The following is a 21,260-nucleotide window of genomic DNA, read 5'->3' on the forward strand; positions in this document are numbered from 1 at the left end:
CACTTTGCACATGATGTTTTCTCTAGGTAGGAAAACTTTACATGCATCTGTATACAGTATTATGTATAAAGACCATGTCAGCGTTACTATATATCATAGCATATATCATAGTTACTATAGTATATATACTATATACTACTATACACGCGTATCATACACGTATAGTGACACAGCTTATCTATATGTCATTTTCATGTTTTTCCTGCACATAAATGCTGCCTGTGTAGAAAATGCAAAGAAAATAAATGAGTCATGACCCATACTTTATATCACTGGCCTACTTCAGGCAAGCTCTGTCTGCCTGGAACATCACAACGTAATTTTTAAAAATTTAAGTTTCCCCATCTCACTTACCTCCAAGGAGTGCAGGAAGATAGTATTTGCTTGCTGTTGGTTTTGTTCCAGCTAGCCCTTATTTGTGCCCAGTGCTACCTTCTTTTGAAGGGAATCCCAACTGCACCCTCAAGTACCCCCAAATGGAAGCTAAAATGGGGAGATTCACAATCCTGATGAAAATCTGGTGCTTGCAACAGGTTTGCTGCAACGGAGAGGTGGGAATTCTCTCTAGGAAAATCTGCCGTCACCAGAACTCATACCATTTAGAATTAATTGACATTTCACTGGGGGAAATTAAGAGCAAGCAAGTCAGCTTGAATGCAGAATTAGTGCAGCTCCCTCCCGTCAACTTCCCAACAGTGTTAGAGGCTGCAAAGTGATATAGGAGGAGAAGGAGAGCAGTTTGTGGAGCGGAAGCATGACTGGGTGCAGATCCATATGGCTGCCTGGATTATCTCTTTGCAAACATATCTAGAGTTAGAGGTTTTTAATTCCCCTGCACAATGTAATTTTAAAAAAAATTTAATCTAAAGAGAAGTCCAACAATTATCCAAATGGCAGCTCATTCATCTAATCCAGTTAGAATGGAGCTCTAGTGATCGCAGAAGGATCATTCTGAAATAAACTGGCTGGAAGGAACCATCTGAGCCCAGGGCATTCCCCAGGCCCTCCAAGGGGGCAGCAGATTAACAAATTTACTATGTGCCAGAGGTATCAACAGTGTGCAGGTGGTTAAAGTCATTTCCATTGCCTTCCTAGCCCTCGGCATCTCTTTACCACTGCTTTGCATCCTGCAAAGGGCTTTCTGCCAGAGACTGTGACTTAATGGTATATACACTTCAAATCTACAGATGATGCTCAAGTTTAATCAAGGAAATACTGAGTCCTGCAGGGCTGCAGGTAGAACTATGTAGCGTGACATGTAATGCTCAAGGCTACACAGGCCATTCACACAAACAACTGACCCTAAGATCATTTTTTCAAATATTTTCTACTTGGGCCCCTTCCAAACGCAGGTTAGATCTGTTGACTCCCTAACAATAATCCATTCCACAGGTAAATGTGTAGAGATCCTTGCACACAACTGTGAGTCTGCAGCCTGCTGCTGAATGTAAAGATCTCTGGGTTGTGGGTAGTAATTCCACACTGGCAGTGGGGAAGGAATCATTCTGATCCATTCTTCAGCCAGACACAGGAAACAACCCTAACACAATAAACACAGAAAGAAATGACACACTTTTTCTACTCCTTTCTTCCAAAATACCTCTGAAACACTGAGTGGCCCAATCCTAGGGGCCATTTGTGACAGCGGGAGGAGGGACAGCGCACAGAGTGCACAAAAGTCATGCCAGCTCATGCTGCTGCTGTAAAGCAGTGGAAGCAGTGGAACCCCACTGCTTCCACTGGAGAGAGAGGTCCAGGGGAGTTTCAAGGAAGATTGGACTGGGCAAGGGTGTCACAGGGGAGGAAGGGATGGACCCAGGGCCAGTGACCTGTGCCAGAATCCTAGCCTTGAAACCTGGCTTCAGACTGTCCCCTGGTTCTCTTCTGGCTTACACCAGCAAAATGGTTGGCGTGGGTCAGAGGAGACCCAAAGGTGGCCTGCAGGCTTACGAGGAAAGTAAAAAAAGGTTTTTACTTACCTCTAGTTTGCCTTCAGATTGTCCCTCACAGTCCCACTGTAGTATGCAGTGCTCACTTTTTTTTGGTGTGGTTGCATGCTGTAGCATGCTGGGAGATAAGATTGGGCTATAAAAGTACCATTTACCTACACTATAAGCCTGATGCTTCACATCTGAGTCCCTTCTCAAGATCCTTAACATTTATTAGGTCCTATCTAATACTTCAACCATGCTTTATTCATAGAGTTAATTTTATTAGTTAATATACTGAAATCCTGCCTTTCTGTATCCCAAGATGCTCTCAGTCTGGGACAGCTGGAAAACCCCACTACTACCACGCTTAAACTGTGAAGGAAGGAATGATTAAAGTATGCTGAAGGGGTCACTAGTCCACATTGTGATCTTATGAACACTTCCTGTAAAATTAAGTTTGCAATCAGAGATCACTGAGTTTGGAGCCTGATTGATAACTTCTCTGTTGCTGGGAACAGCCTTTGCTGGAAACTGTCACCCAAAGGCAGTGGTCATAGCCCTCAACACTACTCTCAAGAAGTCTGTGGTGCTAGAAGAGTTTTCAAGCATTTTTCAAGGAAGTGGAAGGGTCTCTGCTTCTTCTCATTTTTAGTACCATTCTCCTTTAATACCAATTTACAGACTCTCTCCCTGTCCCTTGGACTCCGATCTGTGCTAAAAAGGTGGAAGCAGAACAAGTTCTGTGCTTAAGGACTATCAGATCTCAAACCTAGTGGCAAGAAGGAATTGCCCTTCAGGGATGAATACACCATGATTCCTGGCAAGATCAGACATTTCTTGGATAAAATTCATGACTAGGAAGGAGTTGTCAAAAAATTACAGTTCCTTTAGTCAATTAACCCTAATTAATTGCTTACTTATAATTAAAATTAGCATGATTATAGTATCTCTGCAAAGGTTATAATTTTACATAAATATAGAAAAGTCTCCCTTGGTTAAATAGCATAGATTAGAGCTATGAACCTATAAAAAGATGTCATTCATTACTGTGAAAATCCTACCTGCTGCCTTCTTTGAGTGCACCATAAATGTTCTTTCTGGCTCAAAAGATGTCAAGTGCACAGATTATTTATGCCATTATTTATGTATGTCAGTGATGCCATCAGCATTGAACATCTTTCCAAAGACAGCTCCAATTAAAATCCCACGTTTTTAGTCTGATTAAGCTGTTTATTTCTAGCCTTGGCCTAGCACTTCCTTCTACAGGATACTTTCACCTGTTACATGACAGGAAATATTGGTTTGCAACCGTGGACAAGTGGCTAGTCATGGCAGCCAAGTTCCAGACAGGTCTGTATGATATACACAAACAAACCTTTGTACTGTACCCCTATTATAGTTCTATAGATACACATAAAATCTTTTGCATGTGTCTGTAATGTGTAAAGTGGTCCTGATGAACAGTAGTAGATGAATTTCCCAAAAACAGCTTATCTTGCATCTTTCTCCTGATTCACCTTCCACTGGACACATGAGCTTTATTGCAAGCAGGGAATTGGGTTGTTCTGCTGCTAAAGTCACTTGCACCCTTCATGTAGTCAAAGCCAAAAACAGAGATGCTGGCTAACATATCCACATTGGAGCATGCGTGGTGGACTGGACTCAGGTCCAGCCATGAGGCTGAATAAGGTGGCCACTTGGAGGGGCAATTTAGGGAGAAGAGTAAACTGACAAGTGGTACCCCACACCCCTTCTCTGCATGCCGCCTCCCTCCAGCCCACCACTGTCAGTCACTTCAATTGGCTCTCTGATCTACTTCCCACTTGCTGAGAGTGAGCAGGAAGAAGACTGAGGCAGTGGCAGCCAACCTCTCCCTCCAGCATGCAGATTATTGTTTGGATCACTCGCTTTCACGGCTTCACCTTCTTCTCCTTGCTGACCCAGAAGGCCAGGCAGGTGAGAAGGTGGAGTTCTTTTTCCTTTTACCTTCAGGTCCATCACCAACACCTCCTGCTTGCTCCACCCAGTCCAGGACCAGCAGGAGCAAACAGTTAGATGCAGGACCTGAAGGTAGGTGAAAGGAGGCAGAGGACCTCTGGATTACTGCACTGTGCCCTGATCCTGCTTCCCTAAACAGTCAGGCAGAAGAGGTAGCAGCAATAGTGATGGTGCTACACACACACACACACACACACACACACACACACACTATCGCAAGTTTTTTTTCCTGCCAATTCAGGTAGCAGATCTCCTGATTGGGTTATTTTCAGAAAGAATTCCAGGCCTTTCCTCATTCCTGTTTAAGTTCAACTGTGGGAGTTGGAACCTCACAGGAAGCAGACTTGCTTGGTTTGCCTGACTGGCTTATGGGTGTGTCAATTTGCTCTGAAAGACAAGCATCCTTGAGAAAGCTGATGGCACAGGACCTTTCCGAATGGAGGTAGACTAGCAACCAATGAGCTGCTTACAAGGTCTAAGCTAAGGTCACATCTTAAGTAAAATGGAATAATGCAGGCCAGGATAGTGCAATGAACAAAGTCTGCCTTATAAGGAGCCAGAACAGCCCTACTAAAGGTGCCAGCAGTGTAACCTTTGGACCTTCTCCATACTGAACATGTGCCTTATCCCCAAATGAACATGATGAACATGTCCATATCCCCCAAATGTCCATATCCATATGTCCATGTCCCATGAACATATCCCCCAAATGAACATGATGGCTTATCCCCAAATGGCTGGAGCACTGGAAGTGGTAGAAAAAGGTTTAGATGCCTGGCTCAGCCATGAAGCAAGTCACCCTCTCTCTGCCTAGCCTGCCTCACAGAGTGGACAGAAATGTGGTAGGGTTGCCGGGCACCCCTGAAGTTGAGATTCAGGTAATAGGGCTAAGTGGTGTCATGAGGCAGGACCTGGTAGTGATGTCACATGGTTATGTACTATTGAATGACCCAAAGCAGCCAGCGCCAGGGTGGAGCCTCACAGCAAAGGGGGGGGGGGGGAAACAAGGGATTTCTTGAAGAATTTCCTATTTTTCTAGTGGAAAAAATCACAATGTTTTCTTTTTTCAGGATGAGTGAAATATTTTTTCAAGTACTGTTTAAAAATTATATTGTTTCCAATTACACTACTGCAAAATTCCTGCTGCCACACCACTTCTCCATCTCTGTCCTTCCATACAAAGTGGAGTGATCATATCAGCAGCACACACTAAATTCTGTATGGGAGGGAGAAGGGCATGAAGGTGGCTCTCCAAAATATAGGTCTCAGGTCTTCCAAAATCCATCTCACAATCCAATTTGAGATCTGGTACCCTAGCTGGAGGGCCTTATATGGCCCTCAAAAATCTGATCTCTAGTAACCCTAAAATATGGTGAGAATAGTAAAGCAGGATATAGCCTGAAAAGTAAAACAGAAATGGTTAGTGTTTATTATTGTTGTTGTTGTAACAGGAATAGATTTCTCAAATTCGGATTTCAGGGCAGAAATGAATTAAAAACTTGTTTTGAAATTAAAGCAAAATACATGCACTGTTGAAACATATTACATTGGTAAGATATGCAAATTACACTGAGCAAAGACAACAAATGTTCTTGGAAAAAACAGCCCTGTCAATATAATCATAATGGATTCAAGCACTCAAAGGAGGTAGAAAGTCCTTGACGTGTGCCTATAAAAAGATGACTGGCATGAGTCTTATTTCAAATGTGCTTAGATGGTGAATCTACATCCAATGTCATTTGTGATAAACAGATTTAGAATGAATACCAAAGACTGTGCAAGAGAAAGTGCATTGTTATCTCCTTTCCATTTTTGCTATATTTTTTTATTGTGCCTCTGTGACCAGGTGCTGGGTCTGGTTGGCACATCTCAGCCAATCCTTTTTCTGGCTGACTTGGTCCATTTGTCCTAGTGGAAGCAGCAACTGGTGCACCAGGCAAGCCCATTTTCTCCCTGGTTTATTTTTCACATTTTTTTTTATACCACCCTTCCTCCAAAGAGCTCAGGGTGGTTTTATACAGCTGCTCCTCCCCTCCTCCTTGTCCTCACAACAACCCTGTGAGATAGGTGAGGCTAAGAGAAAGTGACTGGCCCAAGGTCACCCAGGAAGCTTTGTGGCCGAGGGGAGATTAGACCCTGGATCATCCAGGTCTAAGTCCACCTCCCAAACCACTACACCACCCTGGCTCTCAGGTTTACTCTTTCTTCTTTATGCAGTTGCCTATTTTTTTTTTTGAACAATTTCTTCATGTGTTTTGCAGAACACCACAAATCCCCATGCAACTTTTAAAAATATAATAAAGGGTGATCAGCATGATTGAATGGCAAGCAAAAATCCCTGCCAAATGGAGGAAGAAAACCTCAAGAAAGCCTGGGGTAGCCTTTTTGGTCCAGGATTACTAACTGCTGTGTAAACACAAAATTGGCATACAGTTTGTCACAGTTACAAGAGCAGGCCGTTTTAAGATGGAATATGCCCTCCAAACAAACTTGTTGCAGTATAGACCAGTCAAGGCTACTGGGGAAGAGTGAAAGAACAGGACATGAGCTTGAGGAGAGAACAACAGCCCAGTCCTGAGCTGCCCAGGGCGCACGGCTGCAGCGGCGCAAAGAATAGCTGCTGCCACATCCTGCATGCCTCAGTCTGCTGTGGGCAGCACCTCGGAAGAAGGGGACTTTTGTCCCCTTCTCCCAGGTAAGGGAAGCAGCCCCACAATGGGGCTACTCACTTTAGTGACCAAAAGGTCAGCGGTAAAGGCGTTCATGTAGGGCGCCGAGCCCTACACGAACAAACAGGATTCGGTGGATCCAGTGGAGCTTCCTGCCTCCCCACTCCCTCCCCCGGCACGCCTCCTGCCCGCCCTCTCTCCATCCTCCCCATGCCTCCTCCCTCCCCAGAACACCTCCTCCCTGCCCCCTCCCCGCCCCAGCTTACCATGCCGCAGCTCGGTGGTCCATGAGACCACCGAGCAGCAGAGGACGGGTACCCACCCAGCACTAGCCCAGGGCCAGCCAGCACTGGGCTAGCATGGGCACTGGCCCAGCAGTAAGCCTCATAGACATGCCTTACGGCACATTTGCGACAGTGCACTCCAGCGGAAAGCCAGAGCGCCGAGCTCAGGATTGGGCTCTAAGGGCCCCATCCTCTCCAACTTTCCAGTGGTAATGCAGCCACAATACTCCCACAACCAAACATTCCCTTACCTTGAGGAGGCCTCCATGACTGCTCTACCACCACAGGATGCAGCGCACACCCTGTTGGTATGGCTGCATCAGCACTGGGAAGTTGGATAGGATTGGGCGCTAACACTCCAATTTCTCTATGGAGCAGGAGTTGCCAAACTCGTGTTATCCTGAAAAATATGCAATATCCCCCCACAACTAGTTGTGACCCACACTTTGAGAATCTCTGGAGTAAGCAATTGATCCATCTAGCTCAGTGTGGCTTGCACTTACTGAAAGCAGCTTTCTGATATTTAAGCCCTAACTGGAGAGTCCAGAAATTGCACCTAGTTCTTTTTAGCCTTGTGAGCCCCTTCCAAACTGACTGGGGCCCTCCCAACCCACACTTTGAGAACCCCTGTCATAGGGACATCTCTTGACTATGGTTACATTTCTGCTTGGAGATATAAAGAGAGGCTTGTCAAACTCTGTTATATCAGGAAACCTCCCACAAGTGAAGAGATAAATGGGTTCGTCTCTGCAATGGTAACTGACACAATGAAGACAAATTAGCCAGCCAAACTCACTTCTGTCCCTGGTACATAACTGTGCAGATTGATGGAAAAGATGGGAGGGAGCAGGGTCACATCAATCCATGACATGTTTTAATATAAGGAGAGAGAAAAACCATACCAGTCCCGTCCCCCACACACACCACTGGTCAAAACTGGGGCAGAGTGAAGTGACACACATAGCAGGGCTATGGAGTCAGTACTCAAAACCTCCGACTTCACCCAAAACTGCTTCCAACTCAGATTCCTCATTCCTGACATGCAGAGCATGTGGTGAGAGGCCAAATATAATAACAAAGGAAGGAGAAACAAGTCCATGCTCTTCCTTCTTGGTCCAATTAAGATATACACAAAATAAAAATGAAGGCAAGAAGGAGAGGAGAACAGTAAGGAGCTTGGACTTCTAGTACCCCACTACTGTACACTTATATCAAGAAGCTGTCGCAGGTCAAACCAGATGAAACTTACTGACTGCGTGTTTAGCCATTGGGTTTCTTGTCTTTTCTTTTGTAAATTGCAGCCATCAGGGCCCAGTCTGGATCAAGACTGCAGAGGTAGGAGGAGGCAGGCTTTCACTTTTCCCCCCAATTCAGTTGCTATTTACAGACGATGAGACATACAATTGCTAAGCATATAGAAAATGTCTCATCTAGTTTGAACTGCACACTCCAACAATCTTTTATCTGGTTTGGGCAGCTCAGGATGCAAGAAATGATCACAATTCTCCAGCACTTTTATGTGAGTTCAAAGCACTTCAGACACATTATCTCACTTTTGTACCTCTCTGATTCTGCATTTTAAAAAGGAGCTGCTACACGATTCCTGTATCATATGATTACACTAAGGGCCAAGCTAACATTGATAGGAGTTCTGTGATCAAAACTTTTCCCCTTTTTTTCTAAACAGCCGCTACAAAGCAGACATTGCAGTTTGGATGAGGGCTGCAGTGTGGGGGGGGGGAGGGAGAGAGAAAAAAAAAAAAACATCTAACTCCTCAATCCACTTGCCCATCTGAAGCTCCTATTCACCGTGAAGGGAAAATCTTATGGGCATACAAGCAGGTAACTAACTGCAGCCCAGTGATACGTTACAGAACAAAGGCATATTCCCACCAAACACTGCATCTGGAAGGGAAAAAAAGAAACTAGAATTCATAGCCTAAAGAACAGGTGTGTAGCCAGCAGGACAGAGAAGAGACATAAAACCAAAATACATTTTCGTCTCCAATTGCCAAGACCACACTAAGGGGCACAAAAGGCCTGGGCATGATGCCACAACACAAAGAGAACAAGATAAATTGCCCAGTTTCAGAACTAGGGCCTGGCACTAAGCACCTTCTCACCCTGAATCAGCTTTTCTCAAGTTGCACGGTACTGATCACTTCTCTCTTTTCATCAAGATCCTACATCCTGGTTCACAAGCACAGCATGTATTTGCTTCAGCTGAGACATGTACGTACTTTAGACCGTTTCCATGTTACTATGCAAAGCAGCAAATTCTCTGCCTAGTCCAGATACAATTCTACACAAATGTTGAAAACTAATGGGAGGCTACTACTCCTTCTAGCAGATTTTGTTCGCAAAGTGCTTGACAATTTTGCCTCATTATTTTCAACAGAACCCAGTAAGGTTAAGTCATTGTCCTCCCAGTTAACAGGTAAGAAACCGACTCAGAGAGTGTGCTATGTATGAAGTAACCCAGTATTGATGGGCTTGACTAGATTCTAAGCACTGGCCTACTCTGATGTGGCTGGTTTTCTTTAGCTTGCACGAATCATCAACTGCATTGGTGCAAGGGGAATTAGATAGAACTGGGCTGTAACAGCACCTCTGCCTTGTCCAGATTTAATTTAACTTGTTTACCCTTATCCAAGCCCAGTACAGACAGTGGTTCAGAACCTCCACCACCTCCCTAATACCAAGTGCAATTGAAATATACTGCTGGGTGGCATCCACTGGATGTCAACCACCCCAGACAGTTTCATGCAGATACTAAACAATAAAGGATACTGAACCCTGAAAGATGCCAATGGCCATGGTGTCAAGAAGGAACCCCCAGTACTGCCTTCTGGAATCTACCCTCCAGGAAGGATTGGAGCCACTACAATACAGTGTCTCCAAGCCCCATCTCAGTCAGACACTATAGAAGGATAGTGGTATCAAAAATTGTAGAAAGGTCCAATAGAACTGACTACTCTTCTATAGTTCTTGGTATAGGTCATCAACTAGGGTGACTAAGGGCGCAATCCTAACCCCTTATGTCAGTGCTTCCAGAACTGGCATAAGGGCAATGCAGCTCTGAGGTAAGGGAACAAACATTCCCTTACTTTGAGGAGGCCTCTGTGAGTGACACCCAACTGCAGGATGCAGCACATGTCCCATTGGCACCGCTATGCCAGTGCTGGAAAGCACTGACATAAGGGGTTAGGATTGTGCCCTAAGGTTGTTTTTGTTGTTGATGCAACTCCGTCTGCTGTCCAAAGGGGGCAGGATGCTGTCCAGGAGGGGTCAAGCTATGGCCCAGTGACTCTGGCCTTTCTACCTGTTCTCTCTGTGATCCTTGTGGGGTGTGGCCCTAACCCTTTATCCTTCCCTTCTCCTCTGAGCACTTCCTCTTGTCCTCTGACCACCGACCTGTTAAGATGTGCACACCAGGGCTCTGACGCCCAGGCCATCTTGAGCGCAAGGCATGCAGGGCGAGGCAGCTCTACAGCCTTGCTATCTCTAAGTGTTAGCTGAACCTCTGATCCTAATTAGATGCTGTAAATATACACTCTATGGAACTGTAAGTAAATAACTTCTTTTTTTGCAACTTTAACAAGCCATTGCCTCTTTGTCTTTTTTTCATTGATTAGCAGTCAGCCGGGTGAGGGAGGTTCCCTTGGTCGATATCCAAAGAGGGCGGGTCCACTGCTTAAGCTACTCTGCTTCCCCCTCAAAGAGGAAACTATTTTTAACTTCCTCCAACAGTTTTCAGCCCAAACCCTGACTGAAAGCCATATTAAAATGGTTCAAGATAATCATTTAAAAAAACAAACAGAAAAAACCTATAGTTGGGTCACTACTACCCACTTTACCCAAAAATGAGAAGCTAGAGATTGGCCAGTAATTATCCATTGTGATAGATAACACAAAGGAGGGTTTCCTCAGGACAACTGCCACTTTAAGGCAGGATGGAACCACAGCCTCCCTGAGTGAAACATGTGCCACTCTGTCTGTCCCATTTCCCAGATAGATCTCACCAGTCATGACAGATAAGGGTCAAATGGGTGTGTGGATGGTCTGTCCATATCCACAGGGTGCTCAGATTGAAAAGAATCTATAACAGCTGGACAATCTCTCAGCCTAACCTACCTCACAGGGTTGTTGTAAGGATGAAAGGGGAAGATAAAAGAATTATATATCCATCTTGAGCTCCTTGGAGGAAGGATGGGATGTTAATAAAACAAATGAATGCAACTAATTCTTCATTAGCAATGATGATGCCCCCAGTTTTCACACAAACAGCCCCAGCCAACACATGCCAGAACAAGATACCACTTTGTTTGCCTGGAATTGTGCCCAGACTCCAGCCACCCCCTGCTTTGAGCAGCTCATTCCTCAAAGAAGCCACCAGACCTGGCTGATTAATCACCCACTTTCCCAGCATAGCAAGCTGCTTTAAACAAAAGTAAAAGCACTTTGCTTAATGAAATCACTGCTGATAAAATGGAAAGTGGAAGTGGCAGAGAAGAGAGAATCCAGCCTATTGGAAAGACTAAATCAGCCAGCCTTGCCAGCCCCAATCCCAAACTTCCCCAATGAGTAATTTTCATTGTGCTAACCTCATTTTGAGTTCTTAAGAAATAACTCAGCAGGGTTATTTGCACCCTTTATGGGTCACATCTATAGGAAAGCATCCACTGGAGCTTCACAGAGAGAGCTGCATCTCTCAGCAGGTCTCCTATGCCATTTTCTCCTCCTCCCCTGCAACCCAAATAATTCCCATCCTCCATAATTTCTTTCAGTGCAGGCTGACTGGGAGGTCTTTTAAATGCTTTTCCTCATTCAACACATTCTGCAACACATCAGGTGACAAATCCGCCCTGGGTCCCTTTGGGGAGAAGGGTGGGATAGAAATAAAGTTTTTTTATTTAATATTATTATTATTATTATTATTATTATTATTATTATTATTATTATTAAATCCACTTAGATTCTTCTGCCATCATGAAGGGTTTTTGGGTCACTCATTCCCAAGACTTATAATCCTTGGTGGTAAAGAGTGCCAGGGGACTCAAGGAACTTCTCCTCCCCAGGCTGGCTCAATGGAAATGGTTCTCCAGCTTTTCTGTTCCGGCTGGGACTTTGCCAAGACAGTAGTAGTCTTTTGACTTGTTCTCTGGTTCTGACCTCCTGGCTCTGGCTCTTGGTTTGACTACTACCTCCCACTCAATGGCTGTCTATGGCTCAGCTTCAAGAGCATCCCCCCTACTAGGGGACCTGGATATGTATTTTGCATTGACAGAAGGGGACTCAATCAATCTATGAGCAGGCCTTGGAAATTCCCCAAACAGAGACCAAGGGACAGAAACCAACTGCATGGCCAATCTCGGGGGAGAGATTATGAACGCTGTGGAGAAAAGAAGGGGGCACAGGCAAACTCACCATCACTCAGCTGTGATACTGTTGCCTTATCATTGACACACTCCAGTCATACTGGTTGACTATATTGCAATGCAACTACTATACTGCTCTCCAAGGCTACATTCAAGTACAGGTTAGCAACAGTTTATTTTGTTTTTCTGTACTGCTTCCCCCTTATCCTACTCATTTGTTCTTCCTAGTCCTGAACAAACTTCTTCCTGGAATTTCTGAAATGGGACACAAAATACTCTGTGATTTAGGGATGGGGACACTAAGGACAATTTTGAGGCTTTGAAACTAGAGGGGCAGTGATTATCCTTTTCAGTTTTTTTGCTAGGAACCTTGAGGGATCCCAAGTTCAGGGCAGCTCAACACAGAGTCTGGACAAGGTTGCTCATTCTGGTTTGGGGGCAACTGTCCTGTACAGGCGGGGGGGGGGCATAAACACTCAAGCATGAACCAGGAATTCAGGAAATTTCTCATGCAGGGGGAAGATACTCTTAAGAAGAGTTCTGAGCAACTAGATTACCTTGCTGGACAGTGCCAAGCCTCCTCACACTAACTCACTGGTCTTGGGGTAGCAGGTATCAGTGTTCATATCAAGCTCCTCTATCCTGAGCTGCAGTGCCCTGCCCTTCCTGGATCTTGCACACCAGACCTCCCAAGTGTACTAGACTGTTGCCATGCATCATGTTCAAATGCCCATTTGGCTGTTGAGACATCTTTTTGTCTTTGTACAATGGTCTGTCTCAAAGCTGTAATCAGCACTTATAGACACAACACACTGACATTCCCTTAACAACCATATGACACAAAGCAGCATGAAAATCTCATCTCCTCACACAGATGATACTGTTAATTCTGCTAATTCCCATTTCCCTTGAATTGCTGATTAAAGATGACACATTCAAATTAAGCACTGTTTTCCAAAACCAAAGATTTAGACATGGAAGCACCCCCTGACCCCAAAACCCTACATCAGTGGTTCCCAAACTTTTTAACACTGAGACTCAATTTTTAAAATGACACTCTGTTGGGACCCACCTAGGTTTACCAGACTTTTAAAAAAGGAGATCTAGAAAGAAATAATATTTTATTTATTTGTAAGTAATAATAAAAAGAAAAAAGACCCTCAAACATTCATCTCCCTGTATTTACACATGCTTGCAAACTGCAGGAGCTGAGCTCTTTACAAGGTAATTAGCAGCTACAGTATCTGATTTCTGAACAGCCTCAGGGCTTGAGGCAATTAGTTATCTTTCCATCACCCTTTGGAGACCCACCAAAAATCAGGTAACAATCCATCAGTGGGTCCCAACCCACAGTTTGGGAACCACTGCCTACATCAATGATGCTGTATTAGCCATTTCCCACAGCCCATTACCAGCTCTGACAGTTAGACCACCACTGCTCTGTGCCTCTTAACATCAGCACAAGACACCCTTCAAGATGAAAATAATTGGAACAGAACCTGGGCATGCCCCCTCCTATCACTTTCCAAACAACTCTACAGACTCCATTCAAGTTTCTCCAAATGTACTTGGCACCAATACTCCTTTCACCCTCTGTCCATGTCTACATGAATGCAAGCCCAGCTGCTCTGACCAGACTCAAAGCTGATGCAGAAAATACACCCCCTACAACCCATCTGCTTTGCAGCACGACAACAGCCTCCAGGCACTGCTGCACATATACATTTGTCCCTCCACAAAAAACCACCACCTCATTTGGACGTGGAGGCAGGTGAGACTGAATGGTATGCCAGATACAATTAATCAGCCTAAAATAAGGGAGTTTCCAAGCCAGGAGAGCAAAGGAGGAAAGTGTCCCCTCAAATGGACAATGCATACAGAAAAGGATGAGGTATATACAGGTGGATTCGAACTGTGCAAGATTTAATTTACAAGATGCAGCATCCCTATAGGGCAAAATATGTGGCACGAGAAATCTCATGGCAGTTGACATAATTGGGAAGCTGGGTAACCAGGGGTTGGGTCTGATCTAGTCCATACTCCCCCTGACAGAGTCTTCAACTCCACCACCGGAGCAAGTGGGAAAAGCTACCTGCAGGTGGACATTGATTCCTCCATCACCCCAGACCTTCTGGGTGTGAAATTGGCTGACTTGGGAACGAAGGGGATGTTGATCAATGAGATCAATGAGATCAACATCTGGTAAAAAAGACTGTTTCAATCCAGCAGCAAAGTCCGTATCTGACAACAGTCATTAAAAAAGATGAGGAATGTGTACCATATTGGGAAGAAGAGGGGACTGGCAGGTGCACAGAAGGGAATATCTTCATACATACACTCACCCTTCCTCACACAATTCACAATACACACAAATTGCCACAGAACCAGCTATGCTTAGGGCCAAACTAGACACCACATCAAGCATAGGACTGGAGTGAACATACTTGTTGGTTACTCAATAAATACCAGCCAGATTGGGCCATGTGCAGATCAGAACCAAAGCATGGGAGGAGCGGGGTAAATCCTCTGCTCTGCCAAAGTCCCGATCTGGATTGAGTACTCCCAAGTGGCTGTTTGCCCTGGGAAAAACACACTCACATTGGGGTCAATGGGAACTTTCCCCCAGGGCTAGCTAACAGCTGCTGCACAGGAGACTAATCTGGGGGGGGGGGGAACTCAGCAGGGGTAGAGGCAGATGAACCCATGTCTCCCCATGCTGCAGTCCTGATACACACGGGACCCAATCTAGCTAATTTGCTGAATGAAAACATGCTAACCCAAACCATGTGCTTAAAAGTAACATCTTGTTTGACCTTCAATACCTGTATACATTGCTACACACACGCACACAGATCTCTCCTGTCCAGGTCAGATAATAAGCTCTTTTCCAGGGAAAACGTAAGGAGATATCCAAGTCTGCTCCTTGAGTCAAAGAGGAAAAGCCCTGACTTCTACCGCTGGCTTCTACGGGATTGACAGAAATGACACACTGCTCATGAAATGCCAGAACACTGTAACTATAACTGCCACCTCTCAGATAGAGAAATAAATGGAGGTGATCACACCTCCCTTTCTCCTCCCACACACGGACAAGGCCTTGCTGAATACTTGGACTCACATTTGATGCTGAAAGGTATTTTAATCACACGTCCTCTGTGGGATGTAGGGATCAGGCCAGATGCTACCTTGCAACCATATACATAAATATGTGTGGCATTCCCAGTGGGTGGCTTGGAAGAGGCAATATGAGTTACTGCAGTTCTTTACCTGTCATTGTAATGGAGTAAAGTAAATTTATGTCTTAACAGGGTCCCAAAGCACAATGTAGGCTGTTTCTATAGTGATCATTCACCCACTGCCAAAATGCAGCTGTCTCTGGGGTTGAGTGCACCAGCTGTTCAGCATCAATGAAGTGACACAGGATTTGTGAGGATAAGACTGCTTGCTGGATGCTCAGGGGAAATCAAGGTGCAGCAGAAGTAAAGTGGTTACCAGAATGGGTGCGTGCGGAACCCAGAGACAGGGACCAACTTCATCTTTTATCATGGACAAAACTGATGAAGTGTCTAAATTATGGATACAAGAATTGTGAGTTAATGACTGATTCACAACTCAAGTTTCTGCCTGTCTCACAGCTCACACTTCAATTGTGCAGTGACACAAATTAGTGCAGAGTGAACAACAATGCCACAACCAGTCACCATATTATTTGTCTGTTGCAGATCCTTATCTCTTCTAGGTGAGTCATAAAATGGAAACAGTTTGAATGAAAATTTCAGGTTGCACAACAGAGCCATTCCTGCACTGCCCAGAGTGCATACCTTTTGTTTGCTGTTTCTGATCAAAAGAGCTTTGTAGGCACTTGTAGTGCTTCAAGATCCTGCACAACTCATTTCACCAGGGACAACAGCAGCGCAAAACAACTGAGTGTATGCCATGGGCAAGACCGGCCCTATCACGTCACCCCAAATTCTTTTAAAAATGATTGACTGCCAGCCTTAGAAGGCAAGGGAATTATAACACCTGAAGAGATCAGGATAACAGTAACACATGTTTAATACTTAATTCAGGTCAGATTTGGGCTATATTTATGACACATTGAAGCTATGCCTTCAGCCTCTTCCTCACACACAGCAACAACTAATGGCCCAATCCTATCCAATTTTCCAGTGCCGGTGCTGCTGTGCCTATGGGGTATGCACTGCTTCCTGTGTTGGGGGAGCAGTCACAGAGGCCTCCTTAAGGTGTGGAAACATTTGTTCCCTTATCCCGGGACCGTATTGCGGTTGCACCAGTGCTGGAAAGTTGGATGGGATTGGGCTGTAACTTGTTTATGATGGCTGCAAGACCATTTTATAAAGTGCTTTTGATTTCCAGGCATCAGGGCTGAAACCGTTGAGAATAATAATAATATAATAACAGGTATTTATATACCGCCTTTCTTGGTCTTTATTCAAGACTTTATTCAAGGCGGTTTACGTAGGCAGGCTTTTATTAAATCCCTTATTAAATAGGGATTTTTACAATTTGAAAGAAGGTTCTTTCTTTCAAGAACCACTACATTCAAGGTGTTTCATTCCGATCTGGCTTCACATTCTGGCCTCCATCCTCCCACGCTCAGAGCAGATGGAAATAGCTCGGCTTTAGCTTGTCAGCTGCTTCAAGGTCGCAGGGTGCCGGTGGCCTTGAACTGGCGACCTTGTGGATGTTATCTTCAGGCAGGCTCTACCCTCTAGACCAGACCTCCTGCCCTGAGAACACCTGTATGAAGCTTGCTTTTCAGGGCAGGACAATCTCTTGTGCAGCCACTCACCAACTATATTGCCCAATATTCCTGACATCACAGCAAGATCCCAAAAGAAAGAACAGGATGGCTATGGCATGGTGAAAGTGGCCAAGCCGATGCAGGGTAGCCTGTGCAAGGTGAATTTGCAGCCTCATAAGCTTACATTTCTAGAACAGCTACAAATAGCTAACAAGGAGTGAATCAATCCAGGATGGTTTTGTGGTTTTTTTATGATATAGTTCAGGCTTTCTTCAAGATAAGATGGGATCAAGTAGGGGTTAGACCAGGTTCTCAGATCAAGAATGCTCTCAGACATGTGTTTGGAAAAGCAATCTTGCCTTCAAGTTCACAAGATGTAGTGATAAAACACAGTTGCATTTTTATTGGCAATTTTGTCACATTTTGCTGGTACTGTAAGCACAGTGATGTATCTGAATAGGAGGTTTTGCCAAAACTCCATAACACTTTCAGACATGCCAAAGACCAGAGTCAAAGGGTTGAAAGACCAGAGTCAAAGAGGCTGAGAAGCATGGACAACATAAAGTGCTTCTGGGAGCACCATTTAAACACTCCCCAGCCCCCAAGATCTCCTGTGCCTTTTCAACATGAACCAATTCACACAACCATCCTTCATATGCTCATCAACAGCTCATTAACCCTTGGGTGATTGCAGCATGTTGAATTGTCCTTCCGAATGCTCCTATTCCTGTCCAGCACTGTGCTTTCACCACTTCTGAAAAGCTTGTGAAAAGAGGGCTAAACTCTGATGTGACAAATCATAGTCTGGACTTGCACAGTAGCCCTGACAATCAGAGCATAGTGAAGCAGAGATTTGCTTTTTGCCTCCACTGCTGACCCTCATTTCTTCTGCAGAGGCACTTGCCATGTTAGGGAGACATTACCAGCAGCACAGGACAATCAGGAGAGGAGCACCCACTGTACTTTCTTTGCTAGTCTACAGAGAGTTCATTTTTGCAACAGAGCAGGTCTGTGTGGTCTTCAAATCTCCCCTGGTTTAAACTGCTCCACAGATATTGTTCTGTTGCTACCCCTCACTCAGTCCTCTGACTACTGCTTTGCCTATCAAGAACACACTCGGTAACTATGTCTGGAAAGCTACTACAAAAATGGAGATGAATGACTCAGGGGAGCTGGTGGCAGAAAGAGAGGAAAGAGACAGCACCTAAAATAGGACAAAAACCATGAAAGAGCCTAGATGGGGCAGTGCAAGTGACTGGAGTAGAAAAAGGAACAGGGAAAAATCCTGACTTGCTTAAAGCAAGTACAGCAACTGCCCTGAAGCCAAAACCTATTTGTTCTCAGGCACTGGATTTGACCCTTTAAAAAACATCATCTCTACAACAGCTTGAAGTGCTAAGTTTGGTTCAATTCAACAGAAAATGTACTGTACTGTTGTAAGTGAAAATCAAAAGATATAGCATGCTTACTCAGAAGTGATTTCTACTGTATTCAAATAGCGTTACTCTTGAGTAAATGTGTTCAGGGCTACAGCCTCAGAGAATAAATCCACAATAGCCAGAAATAACTGTGGGAAAGAATATAGCTTTTCATTAATAATTGTGAAATGGGGTTTGGTTTGGAAGGCAAAGAGTTCTTGAGTTTCACTGGGCCTCACTTGCCTCCATGTAAAGGGGGCTCAGGGATCTCTGCCTGCTGAACAAGGTGCTGTGAAATCCAGGCTGCTACCACAGCAATTGAGGATTCAGGGCACAGTGCTTCTGCAATCAAAGGTCACAGCCTGAGAGAGTCTAAAAATTTATTTTTAACCCGATTTTGGCTTTAAATCCATATGGATGTGATAAAGTCACTGGAGTCACGAGAAAGTTGTGTGGGCCTTAAATTCCTACTCAGCTCAAAATACCTCCTTTCATCACATCTCTGAGGGCGAAAAGCCCATTTTGCAGGCACCAAATTGCTTGAGTGACATTTAAGGGCAGTGGGCATGGGTGGGGGGAAGGAATTGGTACAGAGGAGGACCCAGCTGGCGCAACAAGAATCAGCACCAAGGACAGCACGGGGGGGGGCGGCGCTTCTGCAGGGATGTTGCCAGTTGCCTGCTTCTGGTCTAGTAGGCCCTTTTACAGGTAGGGAGTGAAGGCCTCGATCCACAGAGTCTCCTGGATTTATGCTTTCCTTGCTGGGCTCTTCTTTCCAAACACGTCTAAGGGGGAACTTGGTGACTTTTTCTTGTGATCTAAGCAAGCAGAGGGGTTTAAACAAGTTCCATCTAAGGGTAACACTTGGGAGCCCGCTGGCCTGCCTCCATTGGATCATATCAAGCTCCATGTGAAAAGGTGTGCCAGCCACATGGAAGTTGGAAATTCAATGTATTGAGAATGCCTTGGAGTCTTGGAAAGAGTAAGCCAGTCAAAAGCCTGAAACCTTTCCCTAAGACAGGTAGGGCACAACCAGGTCTACTCAGAAGTATGTCCTATTGTGTTCAATGGGACTTACTCCCAGGAAAGTGAGGTTAGGATTGCAGTCTTAGTGTCCCTTATCCAACCAACACACACACACACACACACACACACGTTTACAGTGCATAGGGGGGCCCAAAAGCCAAGGCACCAAGTCGCTGACTTGCCATCCCCAACTTGGTACAGCGACCCTCCAATGACCCACCGATAGTGGTAGAGGTGCGGGGGGGGGCACGAAAAGGCGTTTGCTGCTGGAGGGGGAGTTTCGAAACCGGCTCGACTCCGGACCCCCCCCCCCGTTTGCTGCCCAAGGGATGCTGCACCTTCTCCCCCCCCCCCCGAGCGCGATGCCAGCCCGGGAGGAACTCACCCGTCAGCTGGTCGTAGGAGCCGTCGAGATCCCGGGAGTCGGAGAGGCTCTCTTTCCTGCCCTTGCCGCGCATCTCGGACAGCGACGCGCCCGGGCACAGTCCGGCGCTGGGACGGACGGGACAGGACGCGGTGCGCGCCTCCTCTCCGGCTGCGGAGCGCCCGGGGGGGCTCCCGGTTCCCCCCTCCTGGGGCTCTTCGCCCCCCACCCCCAGCGCCCTCTGCAGATCCTCGCGGCGGGGGCGCAGGGCAGGGCAGGGCAGGCGGCGTCCGGCAGGCGGCAACAGGAGAGGCGGACGCCGGCGCCCCCAGCTTCTGCGCACAGAGGCTCTTCTCTCCCGTCCACAGGGCGCGCTTCCTCCCGGTCCTCCGGGCGAGGGGGAGGGAGCTCTCCCACCTGGGGCTCCGCGCCAGATGTTGCCCCCCGCCCCGCCTCCTGCCCCGCCCCGCGCTGCGCCCTGGAACTCCTCTCCGGCCGTCTCTTCCCCCTGGGGGGCGCGTGAGCCTCCCCCAGGTGTGCCGCGACGGGAGAGGGCGGGCTCCGGGAAGAAGAGAAGGAGTAGCACTTCGACACGTGTCGCCGCGGGCCGCGAGACACGTGCGTCTGTACACAAACAAGCACGCGAGCGTCGCCAGGAGCACTTCGCCGGCCCCCTCCCACACTGGGCGGGCTGCGCAGAGGCGCGCCCGGGAGACTCACAGCCCAATCCTAGCCACACTTTCCTGGGAGTAAGCCCCATTGCCTATAATGGGACTTACTTCTGAGTAGACATGCATAGGATGTATGCATGCAGTCAGGTTGCAATCCTATCCATACTTTCCTGGGAGTAAGTCCCATTGCCTATAATGGAACTTGCTTCCGAGTAGGCATGCCTAGGATTGGGCTGTCAGGTTGCAATCCAATCCATACTTACCGAGGAGTAAAAACCCCATTGGCTGAGGAGACATGCCTAGAATGTCTCTAAGGCTCCCATCCGATGCACAATTTCTTGGGAGTAAGACCCACAGAAGACAATGGAGCTTACTTCTGAGTAGACAAGCCTACCATTGTGCTGTAAGAGCCAATCCTACGCATGCTTACTCAGAAGTAAGTCCCAGAGTCCTTGCGGGCTTGCTCCCAGGTAAATGTGGATAGGATTGCAGTCTAACGCGCTCCTCCCCCCCCCCCCCCGCCGGCGCGCACACCCGGCCTACGGGAGCTCAGCTGGCACCGAAGGGGCGGGCAAAGGGCGGCGCCTCCGCCCGGGACGAGCAGCTGCAAGGACACGGCCGCTCACTGCGCGCGCTGCTGGAGGCTCAGCCGCAACCACGACGGAAGAGACGCCTTCAGCCTGGCCTTGCACACAGGGACAGACCCAGTGTTTGTGTTGGAGGGGACCATGAGCACTGCCGACTCCAGAGCCCAGG

At 46.4% G+C, this 21,260-nt stretch overlaps 1 protein-coding gene across 2 annotated transcripts in view; it reads right to left on the reverse strand.

Annotated features, from left to right (window-relative positions):
* KCNIP2 (potassium voltage-gated channel interacting protein 2) overlaps positions 1-19,927 on the reverse strand; it is a 117,129-nt gene extending 97,202 nt beyond the window's left edge. For both annotated transcript variants that reach the window (XM_066619474.1, XM_066619472.1), the window contains exon 1: positions 19,855-19,927. In XM_066619474.1, coding sequence (XP_066475571.1) covers positions 19,855-19,927 — 73 coding nt within the window. The remainder of the gene's footprint in view (positions 1-19,854) is intronic.
* Positions 19,928-21,260: the final 1,333 nt, after the last annotated feature.

The sequence above is a fragment of the Tiliqua scincoides genome, chromosome 3 (assembly GCF_035046505.1).
Source record: "Tiliqua scincoides isolate rTilSci1 chromosome 3, rTilSci1.hap2, whole genome shotgun sequence".
In the NCBI taxonomy this organism is placed as follows: domain Eukaryota; kingdom Metazoa; phylum Chordata; class Lepidosauria; order Squamata; family Scincidae; genus Tiliqua; species Tiliqua scincoides.